This window comes from Festucalex cinctus, chromosome 15 (genome assembly GCF_051991245.1).
Source record: "Festucalex cinctus isolate MCC-2025b chromosome 15, RoL_Fcin_1.0, whole genome shotgun sequence".
Taxonomy (NCBI): domain Eukaryota; kingdom Metazoa; phylum Chordata; class Actinopteri; order Syngnathiformes; family Syngnathidae; genus Festucalex; species Festucalex cinctus.
In genome coordinates, this window is record NC_135425.1 from 25,967,796 (window position 1) to 25,987,337 (window position 19,542).

The window sequence follows — 19,542 nt, forward strand, 5'->3', positions numbered from 1 at the left end:
AAAAATAAAGGTCAAATCTGACAAAGAAAAAAAAACAACCCAGAGAAAGTGTCGGATCGATCGGCGCGGCGTGGCGCTCACCGGTGCTGGATGAAGGCGGATCAGGGCCTACAGGGGGGAAAAAACAACAACAAAAAAACACGTTAACAAGCTTTCCATTTTCCATTGGCAATTGAAAATCAAGACATTCAAACGATTATTTTCTTCGCACGATTGTTTCTGATCTAACACACAATCAAATTCAATTCGAGCCTCAGATCAAAAGAAACACATTGAAAACGATAGGATGGAATGTGATTTAAAAGTAGCGCTTTGACGCCATCATGTGGTCAGTTCGTGTCAAGGAATTCTGTTGAAATGCTTCATGCAGACAAAAGTAGTGCTTTGCCATCATCTTTTGCCAATGGATGAACTTTGTTGAAACCGGTTGAGGAGCTTCATTTAGACAAAAGTAGTGCTTTAATTAACAACATGTTGTGACATCTTGGTTCTAAGGAACTTTGTTGAAGCCGGTTGAGGAGCTTCATTGAGACAAAAATAGTACTTTGCTGCCATCTTGTGACATTTGGTTCCAATAAACTAAGTGTGAGAGCCTCATTTAGACAAAAGTAGTGCTTTAATTAACATCTAGTGCTTTGCCATCATCTTGTTCCAATGAATGAACTTTGTTGGAAGCCGTTTGAGGAGCTTCATTTAGACAAAAGTAGTGCTTTACCCAAATCTTGTGACAACTTGGCTCCAAGGAACTTTGTTACAGCCCGTTGAGGAGCTTCATTTAGATAAAAGTAGTGCTTTGCCATCATCTTTTGCCAATGGATGAACTTTGTTGAAGCCGGTTGAGGAGCTTCATTTAGACAAAAGTAGTGCTTTCCCACATCTAGTTAAAGCCAGTGGAGAGCTTGATTTAGATAAAAGTAGTACTTTGCTGCCATCTGCTGGCACCTTGATAGGACGTTTGTCGAAGTGAGTTGAAGAGCTTCATTGAGACAAAAGTAGTTACATACAAAGGTGCAAATTGCGGGAGAACACGGCCGATAATCGCAGCCTCACCATCCAGCAGCAGGACCCCCGCCGCGTCGGTGGCCACCAGCAGCGCCGGCCCCCACGAGTCGGCGCACACCAGCTCGTGCGGGAAGCCGCCGCAGAAGGACTGCGACTCCCACGGCTGCCGCGGCGAAACACGTGTCAGCGCAAAACATCCGGACGCTTTTTGTTTGTTTTTTTCGCGTGGCGATTGAGCGAGCGTCACCTCTTTTCTGCACAGGCCGCTGCTCACCAGGCTGGTGGGGGCGTCGCCTCGCACGATGGTCTTCAGCTTCAGGGCCTGAATGGCGCAGAAAAAAAAAAAAAAAAAAAAAAAACTTGAAAAGCTCATTTTTTCTTCAAGATTCGCTTTGTGGAGTGTTGTGTTCATTTCATCCGCCATTTTGAAATTGAGGCTCAGTTTTAAGTCCAGTTTCAATCACGCTAGTTTTTGTCAGTTAGTCAACCTCATCCCGTTTTTATTTAGTGGATTATAAATCGAGCATTTTAGTGTTTACTTTAGTCCAAGAAAACTTCATTTTATTCGTCTAGTTTTAGTCAACAAAAACTGTCAACGATTTTGTCTAGTTTTAGTCAGAGCAATAATTTTAACCCCGAATATTTTTTTTTTTTTCCGTCAGCAGATAATGTTGAACATTTTGGACCTAAAACTATTTCACATCAAATTAATTTCCTCATCTTTTGGATGAAAAACAACTTGATACACAATTACAGTCTATCAACAAGTGGCTACTATGGCTACATGCTATGAGCTAGTACGTTAGCATGCATGAGTTAGCGGTCGGATTAGCATTATTGTTGGAACGTTATAGCCGTTGGATTAACGTCATGTTACAACTATATTTATAAAAAATAAATGTTTTTTGTTAACCTTTCACTGTGAATCCACCTCCTGTCTGTCGCATGTGTTTGTGCATGTTGCACTCGCGAGCTGCCGATTTGAAAGGGGGCGTGTCAACTGTGTGTCACATGACTGTATCACATGACAGTTTCACAGTGACAGATTAGTAGCGGAGAAAAGGTTTTGACAAGATCATAATCATCATCAATCAAATGAATTATGTTTGGGGTGTCAATAATTGTAAATATAAACCCACCCCCAAAGCATCCCACCCATCTTGCATCTGTTATGTTTTTTTTTTTCTTCTTTCTTTTAATTTCCTGTTTACCTGGCCGATCCTGACAAATTCGGCCTGGCGCGCCTCCTCCTTCTTCCGCGCCGACTTTGGCGACTCGGGCAGCACGTCGCTGAAGGAGCGGCGGTTCAACATGTTCTGCGGGGAAAAAGGGACCTAACGTGTGTGTGGCACAAGCACGCAAAACACGATGGAGGTGGAGGTGGAGGAGGCGGGACAAAAGAACCAGAGGAAGAAGAAGAATCAGGAAGTACAACGTCGTAGAGAACAAACTGCAGTCCATTTTTCAGCAATCTCTACTTTAACATTCCTTTTTTTTTTTTTTTTTTTTTAAATTTTGAAAACCGTTATCAGTAGTTTGTCTAAATTGGTGTGTTACTTTTATTTTATTTTTTGTGGATGACGATAGGATGTTTTTACAGTCAAGGAGTATTACTAGTAATCGATTAATAATTATTATATAATTATATATATATATATATATATATATATATATATATAATATAATAATACAATTTATAAAAATACATATATAATAAATATAATATATATTAATATTAAATATAAATAGTAATAAATAATATATATTAATATAAATAGTAATATATTAATTAATTAATATAAAAATAAAAATAAAACAATTTAAATTAATATATTAATATATATAAATTTTAATATATAATAAATATAACAATATACAATATAATAAATATGTATATATATATATATATATATATATATGTACATGTACTCGAGCCCAGTGTGCGAGTACTTTTGCCACCCCGGCTTGACAGTGACGGCGAGAGTCAGCTGAGAGGAAACATAAGTGACAAGGAGAAAAAAAAAAAAAAAAAAAAAGGCAGTACTGCAGTGGAAACGCTCAGTGCGTGTGTGTGTGCGTGTGTGTGTGTGCGTGTGTGTGTGTGTGTGTGTGTGTGTGTGCGAGCTATGGTGCAGTGGGCCGCAGTGGAGAACACAGTCAGCAGCTTCTCAAGACGCAGTGGTGACATGGAGGAGGAGGAGGAGGAGGAGGAAGAAGAGGGCCACCCCAAAACTTTGTTGTTGTTTTTTTTGTCCTGCCTTAAGAGTCGGGTGTGGTACCTTGTGCAGGTCGGGCATGAGGTCCTGGTACAGCGAGCGGATCAACATGTCCAAAGTGCGCTGGCGCTTCTGGGCAAACGTCGGCGTCTCCAGTGTGGCTTTCTCTCCATTGATTACTGCGTGAGGAAAAGCATTAAGCATGATTATGGTTTTTAACTATTATTTTTTGGATGTAATTCCATCGTTGACCACTAGATGGCAGCACAAAATTTTAGTTGACACTGTGCGTAAATTGGACTAAAGAAAGAGAAGTATTTGTCCTGACTTGAGCCTAGTTTTTGCTGAAGATGATTTGTCAACTCTTCTTCAATCCTGCTTTTTATGCCTACAGAAAGCAACAGCTGTAGGTTGATTTAGAATGTATCGTCAAACCTTTTGTGGATTTGCATATTTGCATATTTAAAAAAAACTTTTTTTTCAGGATTTTTTTTTTTTTCAACATTTGCCACCGTTTTTCATGAAAAACATACACTGAAAGTTTGTCACGTTTTTTTTGTTGTTTTTTTGTTTTTTTTTAATAATTAAAAAAATAAATTCCACAAAAATGCATCTCAATGGCTGTCAATTATCAGGTCACGGAATGTCTCTGATGATTATTTAAATAAATATTTATGTTGGGTTCTGCTGCCACCTGCTGGCCGTTTGTGTAATAACTACCATTGCTTGAAGCAGTCTCTTTAGCTCAGAGGCTACATCAAAGCCTTTCTATATGCTCTAGCATAAAAAAAAAATATATATATATATATATATATAAAAACGTTTAAATACGTCTTTGGGAGTATGGTAATATTTAAAATAGAACGTATTTATACGTTTTTTTGGAGCAAATGAGTTAAAAACATGAGCATCATTGACGACGAAACTGTCTCAATTTTGCCATTAACACTCACGTACGTTATACATAAACGAATCAATCAATCTTACATTTGACTAATAAAAAGTCCCTGAATTCGTGGTGATCGGTAAAAACCGGCGGCGACGGGAGAGGCGGTCCAAACAGCGGGACACTCTCCTCGGAAAAAATCTTCAACCTGCGAAGAGAATAGTGAAAAAAAAATAATAATAAAAAAAAAAAAAAAATCACTAACGACTGCAGGCATTTGCGGCGGCGCTCACCTGTAACTGTCAGTCTGGCAATTATATCGAACTAACGCGAAAATATCTGCAACGCGCGAGTGAAGGAAGCGAGAATCAAGATGGCGGCGCGCACAGGCGACGTGGGAAGGATACGGGTGAAGTGCGAGCGGATCATGGAGGGCTTGAAGGACGACGACGCGTCATCGCCCTCCTGGAAGACGATGGTGACGATGTCGTTGCCGATGTGACGCTTGCGCTCCACCTGAGGGGGGCGACAAAAAGCAAAAAAAAACCAAAAGCATTCCAGCATCTATGGCAGCTTCTTGGTATCCAACTCGCGGTCCATGTTCTCGTCCGCTCTTTGTCCTCACTTGTAACGCAATCTAGCACACTAGTAGAACGATTATGGCGCACTAGTAAAACGGCTGTATCGTACTAGCAATTTATTTTTCCCCCACGTGACACTTTTGATCCAAATAGAAAACAATTCAGCTATTTTCTAGTAACTTATTGTACTGCACTAGCAACACCAGTAGTCTCAACTAGGAGGCATGTGTCAGGCACTAGTAGCATGTAATTGTCCTACTTGTCAGCTAGATTTGTTCTACTTGCATTCTAGTACATGTAACCAAAGATATCAAATACATGCTTAAACTGCTCGATATTAAGTTTAGGTACTAGTACCCTGCGTCCATGCATTCAAACAACAACTAGAGAGACAAGAGAGCACTAGTAGAAAAAGCGTATTCTTCTAGTAATTATTTTTTTTCTGTATTTCTGCAACTTTTCACTCCAAGCGAAAGCCGCAAAACTGTGCGCTAATTGGCATCTGTACACTGCTCATATAACTAGTGAAGTGTGTAACATCAATAGTCGTACTAGTAGCATGCAGTTTCTGGCAGTTTTGAGCATTAGTACACACTAATTGTCGTGACAGAATACTTAGAGTGCACTAGTGAAGGGACTGTGTTTTAATAGTTGTGTGTTTTTTTTTTTTGCCCATGACGACCTTCCACACTAGGCTACTAGTGCATGATGCCTACTAATTGGGCCTAGTAGTAGAGAAGTAGTTGACTAGTTAAAAAAAAAAAAAACTAGTGAGACACAATTGTTGGAGTGGAAGGAGCAGTGATAAATACGCGACGAGGAAGCCGCAGTGGTCCTACTAGTGCGCTAGTGAGGGCAAGGAGTGCACTAGTTCCGTGGACTTTAAAAGGGAAGTCGAGGCAACTGCCAACCAAAATTGCCGTCAAAGCGGCCTCGTGCTCGCATCGCGAATGTCACAGCTCAACCTGGGTTTCTGGGTTTGGTCATGTGACCTTCCCAAACGCGAGCCCGAAGCTACTTGGACGTCAACTTCAGTCGACAGCAGAGGGCGGTAGAGGACAAAATGGCGGCCCCCCTGACTGTGATGAAAATGGATGGATCCGTCCGCTTGATTGTTATTCCACAAACGCAACGTTAATCGGAATACGGTGTTTAGACGAGTGGGGCACATACAAACATAAGATTGCAAAGAAAATGTTTGACTTTTTAAGATGAATATGAACGATATGTAATAAATACTTCAAGGCTTTCCATAGTCACAAGTAGGTCGTAATGGGAGAAGAAGCACACCTGTTGTTTGTTCTCTTTGGAGTAGGGCAACATGGTGGACACGTGGAACATGAGCTCGTGGCCCTGATACACCGTGTAGATGGACTTGATCCCTGTAGTGTCGTCTGGAAGAGAGTCGAAAACCAGGACAACGTCTGTGAGTCCGCGTGGCTAACTTTGACTTAGCGGCTAATTTGTTGCGAAGCTCTCTTATAAATAAATAGCAACAGGTTCATACAAACGTTTTTTGGTTTTTTTGCAACAACAAAAGCAGATGAACAGAACTCGGTCGTAAATGTTATGTTCTGAGGTTGGATCCCAAAGCGCAGACACAAATCAGATTTTAACTCTTTATTCGCATAACATGGAGAGGCGTGGAACAAACTTGACTAGATGAGACACAACGAGAGTTGCACAGAGGTAATAATCCGACAGAAACACACACTTCTCAGACAGGCTTATATAGACAGCGAATCGATCTGATTGGTTGTGGCTAGGCATGTGGGTAACAGGACTGACACGGAATCATCTGATTGGCTGTTGACCAGATAAAAAGATGAAAGATTCCTGACATCACATAGCGTCTTACCAGTTGAAACTAGATGCTGGTTACATCAGTTTAAAACAGACACTTGAACACACGGTCATGGCCCAAACATAACCCTTGCCTGACCCTTGTCATGACAGTAAACATAACCCTTGCATGACCCTAGTCATGACAGTAAACATAACCCTTGCCTGACCCTTGTCATGACAGAAAACATAACCCTTGCGTGACCCTTGTCATGACAGTAAACATAACCTTTGTATGACCCTAGTCATGACAGTAAACATAACCCTTGCATGAGCCTCGTCATGACAGTAAACATAACCCTTGCATGACCCTCGTCATGACAGTAAACATAACCCTTGCATGACCCTTGTCATGACAGTAAACATAACCTTTGTATGACCCTAGTCATGACAGTAAACATAACCCTTGCATGACCCTCGTCATGACAGTAAACATAACCCTTGCATGACCCTCGTCATGACAGTAAACATAACCCTTGCATGACCCTCGTCATGACAGTAAACATAACCCTTGCATGACCCTAGTCATGACAGTAAACATAACCCTTGCATGACCCTCGTCATGACAGTAAACATAATCCTTGCATGACCCTAGTCATGACAGCAAACATAACCCTTGCTTGACCCTAGTCATGACAGTAAAAAGGAGGTCCCAAGTGCTAACATCCATCTTTCCCATAGCACGTGAAGGCAGGGCTAATGTTAAAAAGAAATATACAGTCCTTCTATATTAATCAATTTTGTGTGGATCCGGAACATATCGCACATGATAAAGGCCGCGTTCACTGTGCTCGTGCTGCTACTCGTTAGCTAGTTCGCAAACACGCAAACCAAGTGCTAACATGCTATAGCTGAGTTTGTAGCCAAAGCGGTTTTGTTTGGCGCTTCTTACTCTTGGTGTCGAGGCCTCCCCGATAGCCGGCCCATCCCTGCAACGTTATGCTGTCGCCCAGCAGCTTGAGAAACTTGTCGAAGCTCTCGCTGCCCGTTTCTGCAACAGACAGCAAAACAGAAACGGACAAACGGCGTGTAGGCAATGCTGTTGGGCGACCATTTTTGTTTTACCGTTGCTGAACATCTCGTCATCGGTCAGCTGCCCGTCTTTGGCAAACAGGACACCAAACTTAAAGTTGACGGAGCCCTGTGGGAAGGTTAAACTCATTACTTCTGTGGGAAAGTCCAAAATATACAAATGGCGGACGGTATGCGCCATTTTGTACCTCCTGTTCCTCCAACACGAGCAGATCCTGAAGGGAGAGAGAACGCAAACGTTAGCATTTTGGATGCTAATATAATTATGAATTGTGTTCAGTATTGTTCGAATCGGTGCCACCCCACAAAAAAAAAGGACCCAGAATGATATTACTTGACTTTGCATTTTGGTACATTTTGTACATTATGAGCCATCCTGCTCACCTTCTGAATGTCGGGGTTGAGGATCTCCCGCGGGCCTTTCTCAAACCTGTCCATGTTCATCGCGCTGATACGGTGCACACGTGGAGATGATGACATGAAAAAAAGAAGAAAAAAAAAGAAAGAGAAGCGAAAAGCACCATGGGGACCGAGTCAGGGCAAATTGCCTCAAGGTACACGGAGGAAAATGTTCAGTGACGATGACCTTTAACATTTGTAACATACGCAGACCTTACTTGACATTTTTAGAGAGCAGTTAGAAACTCGTTTATTGTTTACACACATTCCAATATTGATTTTTTTTTTTTTAACTATGCATTTATTGCGGGAATGCTGAAAGCATCCCACATGCTATTCGGATTTTTATTCTCACTTTTTTTGCCGAAAAACAACTCCCACATAATACTTCTGATTTCATCCATTAAAATTTCAACTTGCTTAAAAAATTCACGCATTCCGGGGTATATGTATATATCGTCTGATTCCACGCTACTTACGTCATTTTCAATGAGACTGACGGAACTTTTCTTAAGTCCCACTTTCCACGCCCACTTCCATACATACAACCGATCATCATTACCAGATACTGCTCAGTTCCTTTTATTCATTTATCTTTCAACTTCAATTCAAACTTTGTCATTTTCACACAATTTATCTTCCAATTTACTTCGTTGGCATTCAACTTTCAGCATTCCCACGCAATTTCTCCAGAAATTGCACTTAAAATCTAGTTTGAATGAGCATCTCCTCACCTAAGGATGGACTTGACGGATAACGTTTTGGTGGGGCTGTACGGTAGGCTGATCTTCAGGGTGCCCTGTACACGGACAACAACAAACAAAACAACACACAAACGTGTGAAGACGTTCAGCATTTTCAACGTTTAATTCGTGGCAAACAACATGAGTGACTCACGGGACGTTTGCCATCTTGGCCATAATGCTGAGTCATGGCGCGCCATTATTATTATTATTCATGTACATACACCTACATGGCTAACGATGACTCAAGAGCCCTCCTCCTTCCCATTTACTTCCTGTCCATCAAACAAACACCATGTGGCTCGGATGAACAAAAACCGAAACAAAACATTTGAAGCTTTTGAAGTCGGTCCTCAAAATGTTACAACAAATTGTGAGTATTGTTGTATTCTAACTTATTTTTTGCTTATTGTAGCAGATGTTTGAAGGATTCCAATTACCGTAACATACATGCTAATTTCTGTTAGCGTTTTGCGTTGTATGTTAGCATTAAGCTAGCGGACTTTCATTGGATGGGATGATCCGGTCTTGCTGAATAGTTTGGTCTTTAAATATACAACATAAAGACAAGAAGATGGACTTGGTTGCACTAAACTGGAAATCAGCGTCATTCGTGTTGTCGTTTTGTAGCTCAAAATAGTTAACGCATTTGCTCCCAAAAACGTATAAATACGTCCTATTTTAAATGTATTCAGTGTGCCAAAGACGTGTTAATACGTTTTTATGTTGTTTTTTTTTATGCTAGAGCATTCAGAAGGCTTTGATGCAGAGAATGGGTGAAAAAATGGTAGTAATTACAGAAACGGCCAGCAGGTGGTAGCAGAGTATAAGAGATCAACCAGGGCCATGATGAAAACAAGCTTAAACTTCTAATGCTAATTGCTGCAAAACGGAAACAGATAGAAATATACTTTTTTTTCCGGATGAAAGAAGAGACTCTAATCTTTCTTTTGTGTTTCTAGCAATAGAACACAATTTTCTGTGGGCCTTGCAAAATCTGTCAAAATCCAGTAAAAGAGCCGGGAGCAAACGGGGGATTGCTTCAGTGAAAATGGCCGTGAGCGAATGAGTTCATACCGTTTTCCTCCAGAGGATGGCTCGATACTGCGGAACCCGCTGGTTGTTCTGGTCAGACAGGACCACCGACAGGTAGAAGGGGTTCTTCTCCGCATCCGTGCCCACGTAGTTTTGGTGCACTGAAAGGAAAACCACGGCGGGAGCCAACAAAAGCATAAACGCAGCACTAGTGAACGCAAGTGTTGGCGATGCTGTCGTGTGACATTTTGTTGAAGCTGACCTTTCCCGAGGAAATATTTAAAGAACCATCTGGTGTGGTACTCGGGGTTTTCCAAGTGGACGTCGGTTCTCCTCCAGGTTCCAGGAGCGTAGTCCAAATTCTGCTGAGCACGCAAAACAAAGCCCAAAACACAAACAAATGTTTTGTTTTGTTTTTCTTTGACAAAAATAATCAGTTACGGTCTGTTAAATTGTAATCGGAAACCGGGAGGCAGTTATTTGGGGCGAGGCGTTCGTTCGTTTGTTCGTTCGTTTGTTCGTTCTCAGCCGGTGGCGGGAATTCTACTCCACATGGTCATTACCTCATCTGTCGAGCCGTTCTCCACCCTGAAGCGTCCTGCCCTCTGAATGGCCCCGTCTGCATCGCTGGATATCAGCTGCCAAAAGGACAAATGCATCAAATTACACGCACTCACACATACTACTAAAACCCTCTCACACACTACTGAAATGCACCCATGCACGCTGGTCAAAAAATATATATATTTTACACACCACTGAAATGCTCTCACAGTCACGACTGAAATGCTCTCAAACACACTTCCTATTTTTTATTTTTTTGCTCACTCAGCCAGCCGAAGTGCTCTCATACACTTCTCAAAAACTCTCACACTGACTGCAGAAACACTCATATCTTGAAAAGCTCTCATATACACAACTGAAATGCTTTCATTCACACAACTGAATTTGTTTTGCTCAAAGACACTAGTAAATTGTTCTCATATTTACTATCAAAAGCTCTCACAAATACTACTGAAACACTCACATCTTGAAAAGCTCTCATATACACAAATACTACTGAAACACCCATTCTTTAACAAATGAAATTTCATTCACACGTGTTAATTTCTTTTGCTTAAACGCGCAAGTGAAACACTCAAACGCACACCTGAAATGCTCTTCCTGGAAAATTGAAACTCTCACACATACTACTAAAACATTCACACACGACTGATTTATGCTTTGCTTACATTCTAGTGTAATTATTTAATTCACACAAAAGTACTCCTTTTTTTCTGCTCTCACACACTAGTTTAATGCTCTCATACAAAGCACCCTTACGCACTACAAAAAATGTTCTTGCTCACACAACTGAAAACTCTCATACAACCTGGGAAAACTCTAACAGGGTACAAAAAACTAAAAGGCTTTGAGACACGCTGCTTAATTTTTTTTTGCTCACTCAGGTAGCCAAAACGCTCTCATACACTTCACAAACACTATTGCACTGACTACAGAAACACTCAGATATTGAAAAGCTCTCATATACACAACTGAAATGTTCATTCACACAAATGAATTTGTTTTGCTCAAAGACACTAGTAAATTGCTCTCATATTTACAATCAAAAGCTCTCACAAATACTACTGAAACACCCATTCTTTAACAAATGAAATTTCATTCACACGTGTTCATTTCTTTTGCTTAAACGCGCAAATGAAACACTCAAACGCACACCTGAAATGCTCTTCCTGGAAAATTGAAACACTCTCACACATACTACTAAAACATTCACACACGACTGATTTATGCTTTGCTCACATTCTAGTGTAATGCTCTCATTTTCACAACGGTACTTTTTCTTTTTTTTTTGCTCTCACACACTAGTTCAGTGCTCTCATACAAAGCGCCCTCAGAAACTCCAAAAATGTTCTCGCTCACCCGCAACTGAAAAGCTCTCATTCACACTCCGGGAACACTCTAACAGGGTACAAAAATGTTCTCTCACACATAACTGAAAGGCACTCACTCACTCACACATGATTAAATACTTTTTTAGTCATATACATGACTGTATTGTGGTTTCAATCTCATGACTGAATTTTGTTTTGCCCACGCACTCTAGTGCACACATAAAATACTCTCATGGAAATTACTCAAATGCTCTCATTCACTACTACAATGTTGCTTTTCCTCACATCCCTAGTTGAAGTTCTCACTCACAAAAAAACAAAACAAAAAACAAAAAAAAACACTCTTAGTATGACAACAGAGATAAATGCCCACAGTACAAAATAATTTTTGCTCACATACTTGGTTGAAACGCTCTCACTTGGACACGACTGACATTTTTTCCCACTCACATACACTTCTTATAGTGGCGTGCATGATTGGTAACCGTAATTTACCACACGCATGCACACAAACATGCACACGCACGCACAGGATAATGAGGAGGTTCACAAACGCAAAAGAGGAGGAGGAAGTACGGCGGATCATCATCATCACAATTGCCGCACATGTTTGGTTGCTAGGCAACCGGGCTGTCATTTCTGCCTTTTGACCGTCACCCCCCCACACACACACACACACACTCTAACCCCTCCCACTAACACCCCCACCCCTCCTCGGCGGAGGTCATTGTGAAGACGCAACAGATGGTGGTGGAAGCAAGTTGAGACGACGCAATTATTTTTCCCCAAGTTCACATTTTACGGGACGAAGTTGTGGTCAACTGCAGGTGAAAACTCAAATCGATGATGATGAAATTCCAACGTATGCCGAATGGACGCCACCTCACAATGCAGCATCCATTTTACATTGCGTTAGGGGTGATGCGGCGGCCATTTTATAGGCAAATCTCCTCCGTCATTTCATAGCAGCATGAAATGCATCTTGAGATATTTATTATATTCCCAGCCAAGTCTTCACAAATACCCGACCGACGCATCGTTGGTTTAAGCTAGCAAACAACAACAACAACAACATTCGTGTATTTTGTGCGCTCTCGGTTTATGCGTACTTGACGTGAAGCACGACTCGCTGCGACCGATGACGCTTTACAAGATGGCTGCTCCACGTGTTGAATTAAAAAGCACTTCTTTGAAGGTTTACAACAACTGTAGCATCAATGCTAATTTACATTAGCACATTAGCGCATTAAGCTCGCGGCTGGGTTGAACAACATTTTGCGCTTACCCTTACGTTCACCCGTGATGATTTCATTTCCCGGGGGGGGGGGGGGGGGGGGTGCGCTCTGGTGTCAGAGCTGTGCTAAATCAATACATGTGGTGACTCGTTATTGATAATTGATCTCACCGGCGACGATGAGGATGCAGACTCACGATCCCCCGGGAGGACACGGGGAGGGGGCGGGGCAAACGATGTGACAGCGCCAGGATGTGGCCATCTCGATGGGGGGGTTGGCGCCGGGCATCGTCTGCTTGATTTTATGTATCGCAGTCGCGGGGGAGGCGGAGTCAGACCAGACAGCCCCATTTGCTCCCCTGCCCTCGTTACCTCATTTCATTTCAAAGCAAATGTGGATTTCGCTTCATTTGTCATCAGCAGCACCAAATAAATGCATTTGCTTCACTCAAAAAAAAAAAATGGACAAAAAGGCACGAAATGTGATCACATGAAAAGTTGTCATCTAAAAATGTGAAACTTACCACGTTTTAATGTGATAACATATGACATGAAATCAGCTAATTTATCACCTAAAATGCAAAAATGATCAGATTTTAATGTAATATTAATCACTTAATCACTCCTAATATAGTACTTTTTTTTTTTTAGCTGTGAAATTGGTGATTGCAAATATGCACGACAAACAACAGCGTGCGCATTTTTGTATTTAATACAGAGTTGTGAAAGGAATGCAATCATCTGCGTTGACTTTCACAGTCAAACAAGCTGGCGGGGGACAATTTTGTCATTGGCCCACGAAGGTCGCGGGTATCAACTTTGCCCCAAGCTACAAGTGGGCGTGGTTTTCTGGGAGTGGGAGGGGCTGTTTGTGTGACATGACCTTGTTTTTTGTTTGTGGACACTCAAAAAGTGAAAAGCACAGACGTGAACCCGCGGAAATAGAGCGCCTGCTGGGGCCAAACTCGCCACTCGTCCTCGGGTGTCAGTCGCGCGCACGCACACGCACACGCATGTAATTTGGGGACGTATCCAAAGTGACAAAGCAGACGAAAAAGCCTCAGAGGCAAAGTCGGTGCACGGCGATGGCGGCCGGCAGACGGGAGCGGCGCGTTTCCGTGCCTTCATTTTCCCTGTAGGATTTTTGGTTCGACTGGTACGGGGGTGTCAATCCCAGTTCGCTGTACCCGGTACATGTACACCAGCGGTGTCCAAACTACGGCCCGGGGGCCATTTGCGGCCCGCCGTCCATTTTTCAGCGGCCCGCGACATATGCTAAAAAAATGGCATTTGACTCAGTTCAAATCAAATAAAAACAAAAGAAAAATGTTTGGAGATGGTCTCGAAAAACAGGTGCCATTAAAAGGTTATTTTAGTTAACTAAAACTAATGAAAAAACTAAAATTCAAAACACAATATTGTTACCGAAATAAAATAAAAACGAAAATGCTTTTTTAAAAAACAAAAACTAACTGAAACTACATTTTATGTTTACAAAACTAACTAAAACTAACTAGAATTATCGCAAACGTGTCCTTCGTTTTAGTCTTTAGTCATTAATTGAATGCATGAGCCTTTGGGGATGATTTGAAATGTGATTTTTAGTAGATTTATTTTGATATCAACCGGAATAATGACGTTTGAAAGTATGTCACACAGAAGTGACGTCATCGAGCAGCAGCCAATAGAAAAGCACCTTCAGATGACAAGTACTACACATTTAAAAAAATTAATACTAATACTGAAACTAACAAACTAAACTAAAACTAAGCATTTTTTGAAGAACTAAACTAATAAAAACCAACAGAACCACCCTGAAAACTAATAAAAACTAAGTAAAATGAAAAATTCCCAAACTATAATAACCCGACTGCCATATTACAAATAAATTGGTTTATATACTGTAGCATTTTTCTAAATATGCAAAAGCACAAATAAATAATTTGTACAATTTTTAGGACTAAACACAATTTCTATTTGTCTATCTATTTCTATTTCAATTGTAAGAATATATGTAATCATAGGTAATTATATTTAATTAATATGCAATGACATTTGCTCGACAGTAAACACATTTGCAAATGTCAACGCCACAGAAATAACAAACCCGCGTAAAAATATGTATCTTTGCCCGAGATGATGGCCATCTAGAGTGCATGTACACACACGTACGCATCTAAGCGCGCACGCACACACCCACAGTGCTGTTGGTGCTGATTGGCAGCATGTGTGTTAATCCGGCCCGGAAACGAGCGTCGTGCGAGGAGGAAGTGCGATTGCAGTGCGAAACGCTCCGGAATGCTCACTTCAAACAAAAAAGCAACAATGACTCAACAGCTTTTCTTGCATACTTTCTTGCCTTCTTTCATGCACAACAACAAGACCAATGAAGTGCAGAGGAAGACGAGGACGAGGAGGAGGAAGAGGAGGCGGGAACAGCGGGGAAGCTGGACCACGCCCATTGTGCGTCGTGACTCATATGCCCGCCGGCCCTCTCAGCATTTTATGCAAAATCGGTGATCGGCTACAATGTCTTCATATTTTTAGAAAAGTTATTAGTTAAGTTATTATTATATATTTTTGTTATTATAAAAGTTTTATTATTATATCATATCATTTATCATATATATATATATATATATATCATATAGAATATATAATAATATATTATATTATTATATATACTATGTAATAATAATAATAATAATATATTTTATATATATTATCATATTTTATTATATTATAATATTATATAATAAAAGTTGTTAAAGTAGATATATTGCGCCACCTTCTGACCGAATGGGTGATCGGTTATGGGTTCAATTGATCGCTGATCGGCCGATTAATCCTTTCGGTGTAAAATATGATGTGCATTTGTAATATCGAGTGCGCATGACTCACCAGTTCTACGGAGCCGTAGTGCTTCCTGCTGAAGTCTCCCCGCCGGCAGCCCAAATCCTCCGAGGCCGAGCTGCAACGCAAACAACAAAATCTCTCTTGGTGCAAACACACACAGAAATCCCTTCATGCTTATTTACACAAAAAAACACATAAATTCGACTGGAATATATTTCTATTACAGTACTAATAATCGGTCTCGGTTTCAGCCATTCAGTGCGCGATTAGCATGTCACATTTACGCGGAATTCGAGAAGTGGCTTTGATTGGCCGTGATCCTCTGGCCACTCCCACAGCTGCCTGGACCCCGCCTCTCTCTGACTGTCCGAATATTGTTTCAACTTTTAAGTACTGCCTTTAGTGTATGTGTCTTGTAATGTGCTGTAATCGACTTGTGTGTAACATTTTGTGGTGCTTAATTTGTTTGTATTGTATTTGATGTTGGTGATGTCGAAATTATAAAAAAAAAAAACAAAAAAAAACTTTTAAGTACTGCCACATTGATGCTAGCGTTCATTGCATTGCATGTTAGCATGAAGCTAGCACGCAAATGCTAAACATAACACGAACAGCAAAATCAATTGTGTCACATGAGAGAAAGATGATATATATATATATATATATATATATATATATATATATATATATATATATATATATATATATATATATATATATATATGTTTTGTTCGGACATACAAACGCTTCAAAGTTCATTTTGTTACACTCTCAGAAGTCCGACGTCTATAAATACATATATGAAGAAGCTACTAGAAAATACTTCGTCCAAAGTGCTTATTGTTAATTATGTTTGTTAAATAAAGTTGGGGGGGAGGGTGGGGGGTTTTGTGAAGCCAAACTATTCGGGAAAGGCAGGACATTCTGTACAATAATTCAAGCTGATTGGACGATGCGACATTCTACACGTTTGTTTTCACCAATTACGGCCACGGGTGAAAATTTCGTGTGCGTTCTCGTCGAAGGTGGAAGGGAAAGCACGAACATCTTACCAGCTAGAAATGCACAAAGCGCCCCTCGCTGTTCAACACTCAACAAGGAAACGGCGAGTAATTCTGCCAGAACAGAATAAAGTGTCGCGTCCAGTCGTCCATGTTGGCTTTGTGTTGTTAGCGCCTACGTCGGCGCTAGCTTCCTGGTTGGTGTCGTCACAGTTGCATATCCCGCCGCCCCCCTCAAACTCAAAGTCGCTCTGTGATTGGTCCGAACCACCAGCGGGTTCGGAAACGGTTGGTTATCTGCGGGAGCGGAACGAGATGTTTTCTCCGGAGTTTGTCAACTCACAAATACCGCGAGAATTCATCTTGCCAGAGTAACACCACTAGTAACACTACGTCGGCGCTAGAACCCTATATTTATGTGAACTGTACAATTTATTTTTGTAGAAGTTTATTTTCATATGTATTTGTCTCCCCCTGGCTGTTGTGTTTTATATTCCTGTTCTTTCAATAAAAATAAATAAAATAAAAAAAAAACTACGTCGGTGCTAGCTTCCTGGTTGGTTTCGTCACAGTTGCATATCCCGCCCCCCAAACTCAAAGTCGCTCTGTGATTGGTCCGAACCACCAGCGGGTTCGGAAACGGTTGGTTATCTGCGGGAGCGGTACGAGATGTTTTATCCGGAGTTTGTCAACTCACAAATACCGCGAGAATTCATCTTGCGAGAGTAACACTACTAGTAAGACACATGAAGCTGAATATCACACATATTAATTGGCTTCATCTTCCTCCACTTATTCAGCCGTGTAAAGGTTCCCAAACTTCCCCCCCACCTCCAGCAAACACGTCGCTGATTGAATTAACTTTCATCATGTGTGGAACGCACACATCACGTGGACAGGAGGAGGAGGAGGAGGAGGAGGAGGAGCATGCAACAGATGCAAGGTGCAAACAACAGACGGGAGAAAAACATTTAAAAAAAATTACCGCTGATTGAACGTCAACAGTTTACTGGACGCTGGATCCACGCTGTTCATGTCTATTCCAACAAAGTGGTGGGGGGGGGGAAGGAAGCAAAAAAAAAAAGAAGAAATAAAGCCGTTCCCCTTCCTCCCCTATTGCTCCATGCACACGACCTCCTGTTTCTTCTTCTCCGGCGTCCTGCTAAGCGAGCAACATCCACAACATCATCTTCCTGTTCGCACACTGCGACGCCGACGCCAGCTGATCACCCAAAAAAAGAAAAAAGAAAACCAGTATCCGAATGGTGGCTCCTCTCCTCTCCTCTCCTCTCCGCACCGCCGGAGGAGAGCGTTTAGTGCCGCATGCCGCCCTCCCTCTGACCCCCCCACCCCACTTCCACACATCGACGCGGTGCGTGTGTGAACGCCACACTTTTTTTTTTTTTTTTTTTTTTTTTGGTAGGTTCTGCGGGAGTGGAAAAGACACCAACTCCACAGCAGAAGCAGGGTGCAATTGGGGGCTTCTAAATGCAACACGATAAACAGCAACAGACTCTGACGTGGTCTTATGTGACGTCATTGCCAAACAATTAGGAACCCGCCATTCATCCAGTTATGACTTATATTCATCAACTCAGTCATATAATGTGTTCTGTCCACCCATCCACCATCCATCCATCTACCATCCATCCATCATCCATCCACCATCCATCCATCTACCATCCATCCATCATCCATCCATCCATCTACCATCCATCCACCATCCATCCATCCATCTACCATCCATCCATCCATCCATCATCCATCCACCATCCATCCATCTACCATCCATCCATCATCCATCCACCATCCATCCATCTACCATCCATCCATCCATCCACCATCATCCATCTACCATCCATCCATCATCCATCCATCCATCTACCATCCATCCACCATCCATCCATCCATCTACCATCCATCCATCCATCCATCATCCATCCACCATCCATCCATCTACCATCCATCCATCATCCATCCACCATCCATCCATCTACCATCCATCCATCCATCCACCATCATCCATCTACCATCCATCCATCATCCATCCATCCATCTACCATCCATCCACCATCCATCCATCCATCTACCATCCATCCATCCATCCATCTACCATCCATCCATCCATCCATCCATCTACCATCCATCCATCCATCCACCATCATCCATCCACCATCCATCCATCCATCCACCATCATCCATCCATCCATCCATCCATCCATCCATCTACCATCCATCCACCATCCATCCATCCATCTACCATCCATCCATCATCCATCCACCATCCATCCATCTACCATCCATCCATCATCCATCCACCATCCATCCATCTACCATCCATCCATCCATCCACCATCATCCATCTACCATCCATCCATCATCCATCCATCCATCTACCATCCATCCACCATCCATCCATCCATCTACCATCCATCCATCCATCCATCTACCATCCATCCATCCATCCATCCATCTACCATCCATCCATCCATCCACCATCATCCATCCACCATCCATCCATCCATCCACCATCATCCATCCATCCATCCATCCACCCATCCACCATCCATCCATCTACCATCCATCCATCCATCCATCCATCCACCCATCCACCATCCATCCATCTACCATCCATCCATCCATCCATCCATCCATCCATCCACCATCATCCATCCACCATCCATCCATCTACCATCCATCTACCATCCATCCATCCATCCACCATCATCCATCCATCCATCCACCATCATCCATCCATCCATCCATCCACCCATCCACCATCCATCCATCTACCATCCATCCATCCATCCACCATCATCC

The 19,542-nt window shown here is 41.9% G+C and overlaps 1 protein-coding gene across 5 annotated transcripts in view; it reads right to left on the bottom strand.

Annotated features, from left to right (window-relative positions):
• garnl3 (GTPase activating Rap/RanGAP domain like 3) overlaps nt 1-19,542 on the bottom strand; it is a 49,375-nt gene that overhangs the window by 12,204 nt on the left and 17,629 nt on the right. Inside the window, exons 1-19 of one of the 5 annotated variants that reach the window (XM_077496845.1) lie at nt 17,708-18,062; nt 15,767-15,836; nt 10,300-10,374; nt 9,999-10,101; nt 9,779-9,897; nt 8,693-8,757; nt 7,944-8,007; nt 7,748-7,774; nt 7,593-7,668; nt 7,420-7,518; nt 5,976-6,079; nt 4,512-4,620; nt 4,398-4,443; nt 4,206-4,312; nt 3,282-3,397; nt 2,214-2,336; nt 1,250-1,324; nt 1,051-1,165; nt 82-108 (exon numbers count right to left, since the gene is read on the bottom strand). In XM_077496845.1, coding sequence (XP_077352971.1) covers nt 82-108; nt 1,051-1,165; nt 1,250-1,324; nt 2,214-2,336; nt 3,282-3,397; nt 4,206-4,312; nt 4,398-4,443; nt 4,512-4,620; nt 5,976-6,079; nt 7,420-7,518; nt 7,593-7,668; nt 7,748-7,774; nt 7,944-8,007; nt 8,693-8,757; nt 9,779-9,897; nt 9,999-10,101; nt 10,300-10,374; nt 15,767-15,836; nt 17,708-17,757 — 1,570 coding nt within the window. In that variant the 5' untranslated portion in view covers nt 17,758-18,062. Of the gene's footprint in view, nt 1-81; nt 109-1,050; nt 1,166-1,249; nt 1,325-2,213; nt 2,337-3,281; nt 3,398-4,205; nt 4,313-4,397; nt 4,444-4,511; nt 4,621-5,975; nt 6,080-7,419; nt 7,519-7,592; nt 7,669-7,747; nt 7,775-7,943; nt 8,008-8,692; nt 8,758-9,778; nt 9,898-9,998; nt 10,102-10,299; nt 10,375-15,766; nt 15,837-17,707; nt 18,063-19,542 lie in introns of those variants that run through there. The other 4 variants (XM_077496844.1, XM_077496842.1, XM_077496843.1 and 1 more) reach the window with 4 other exon arrangements.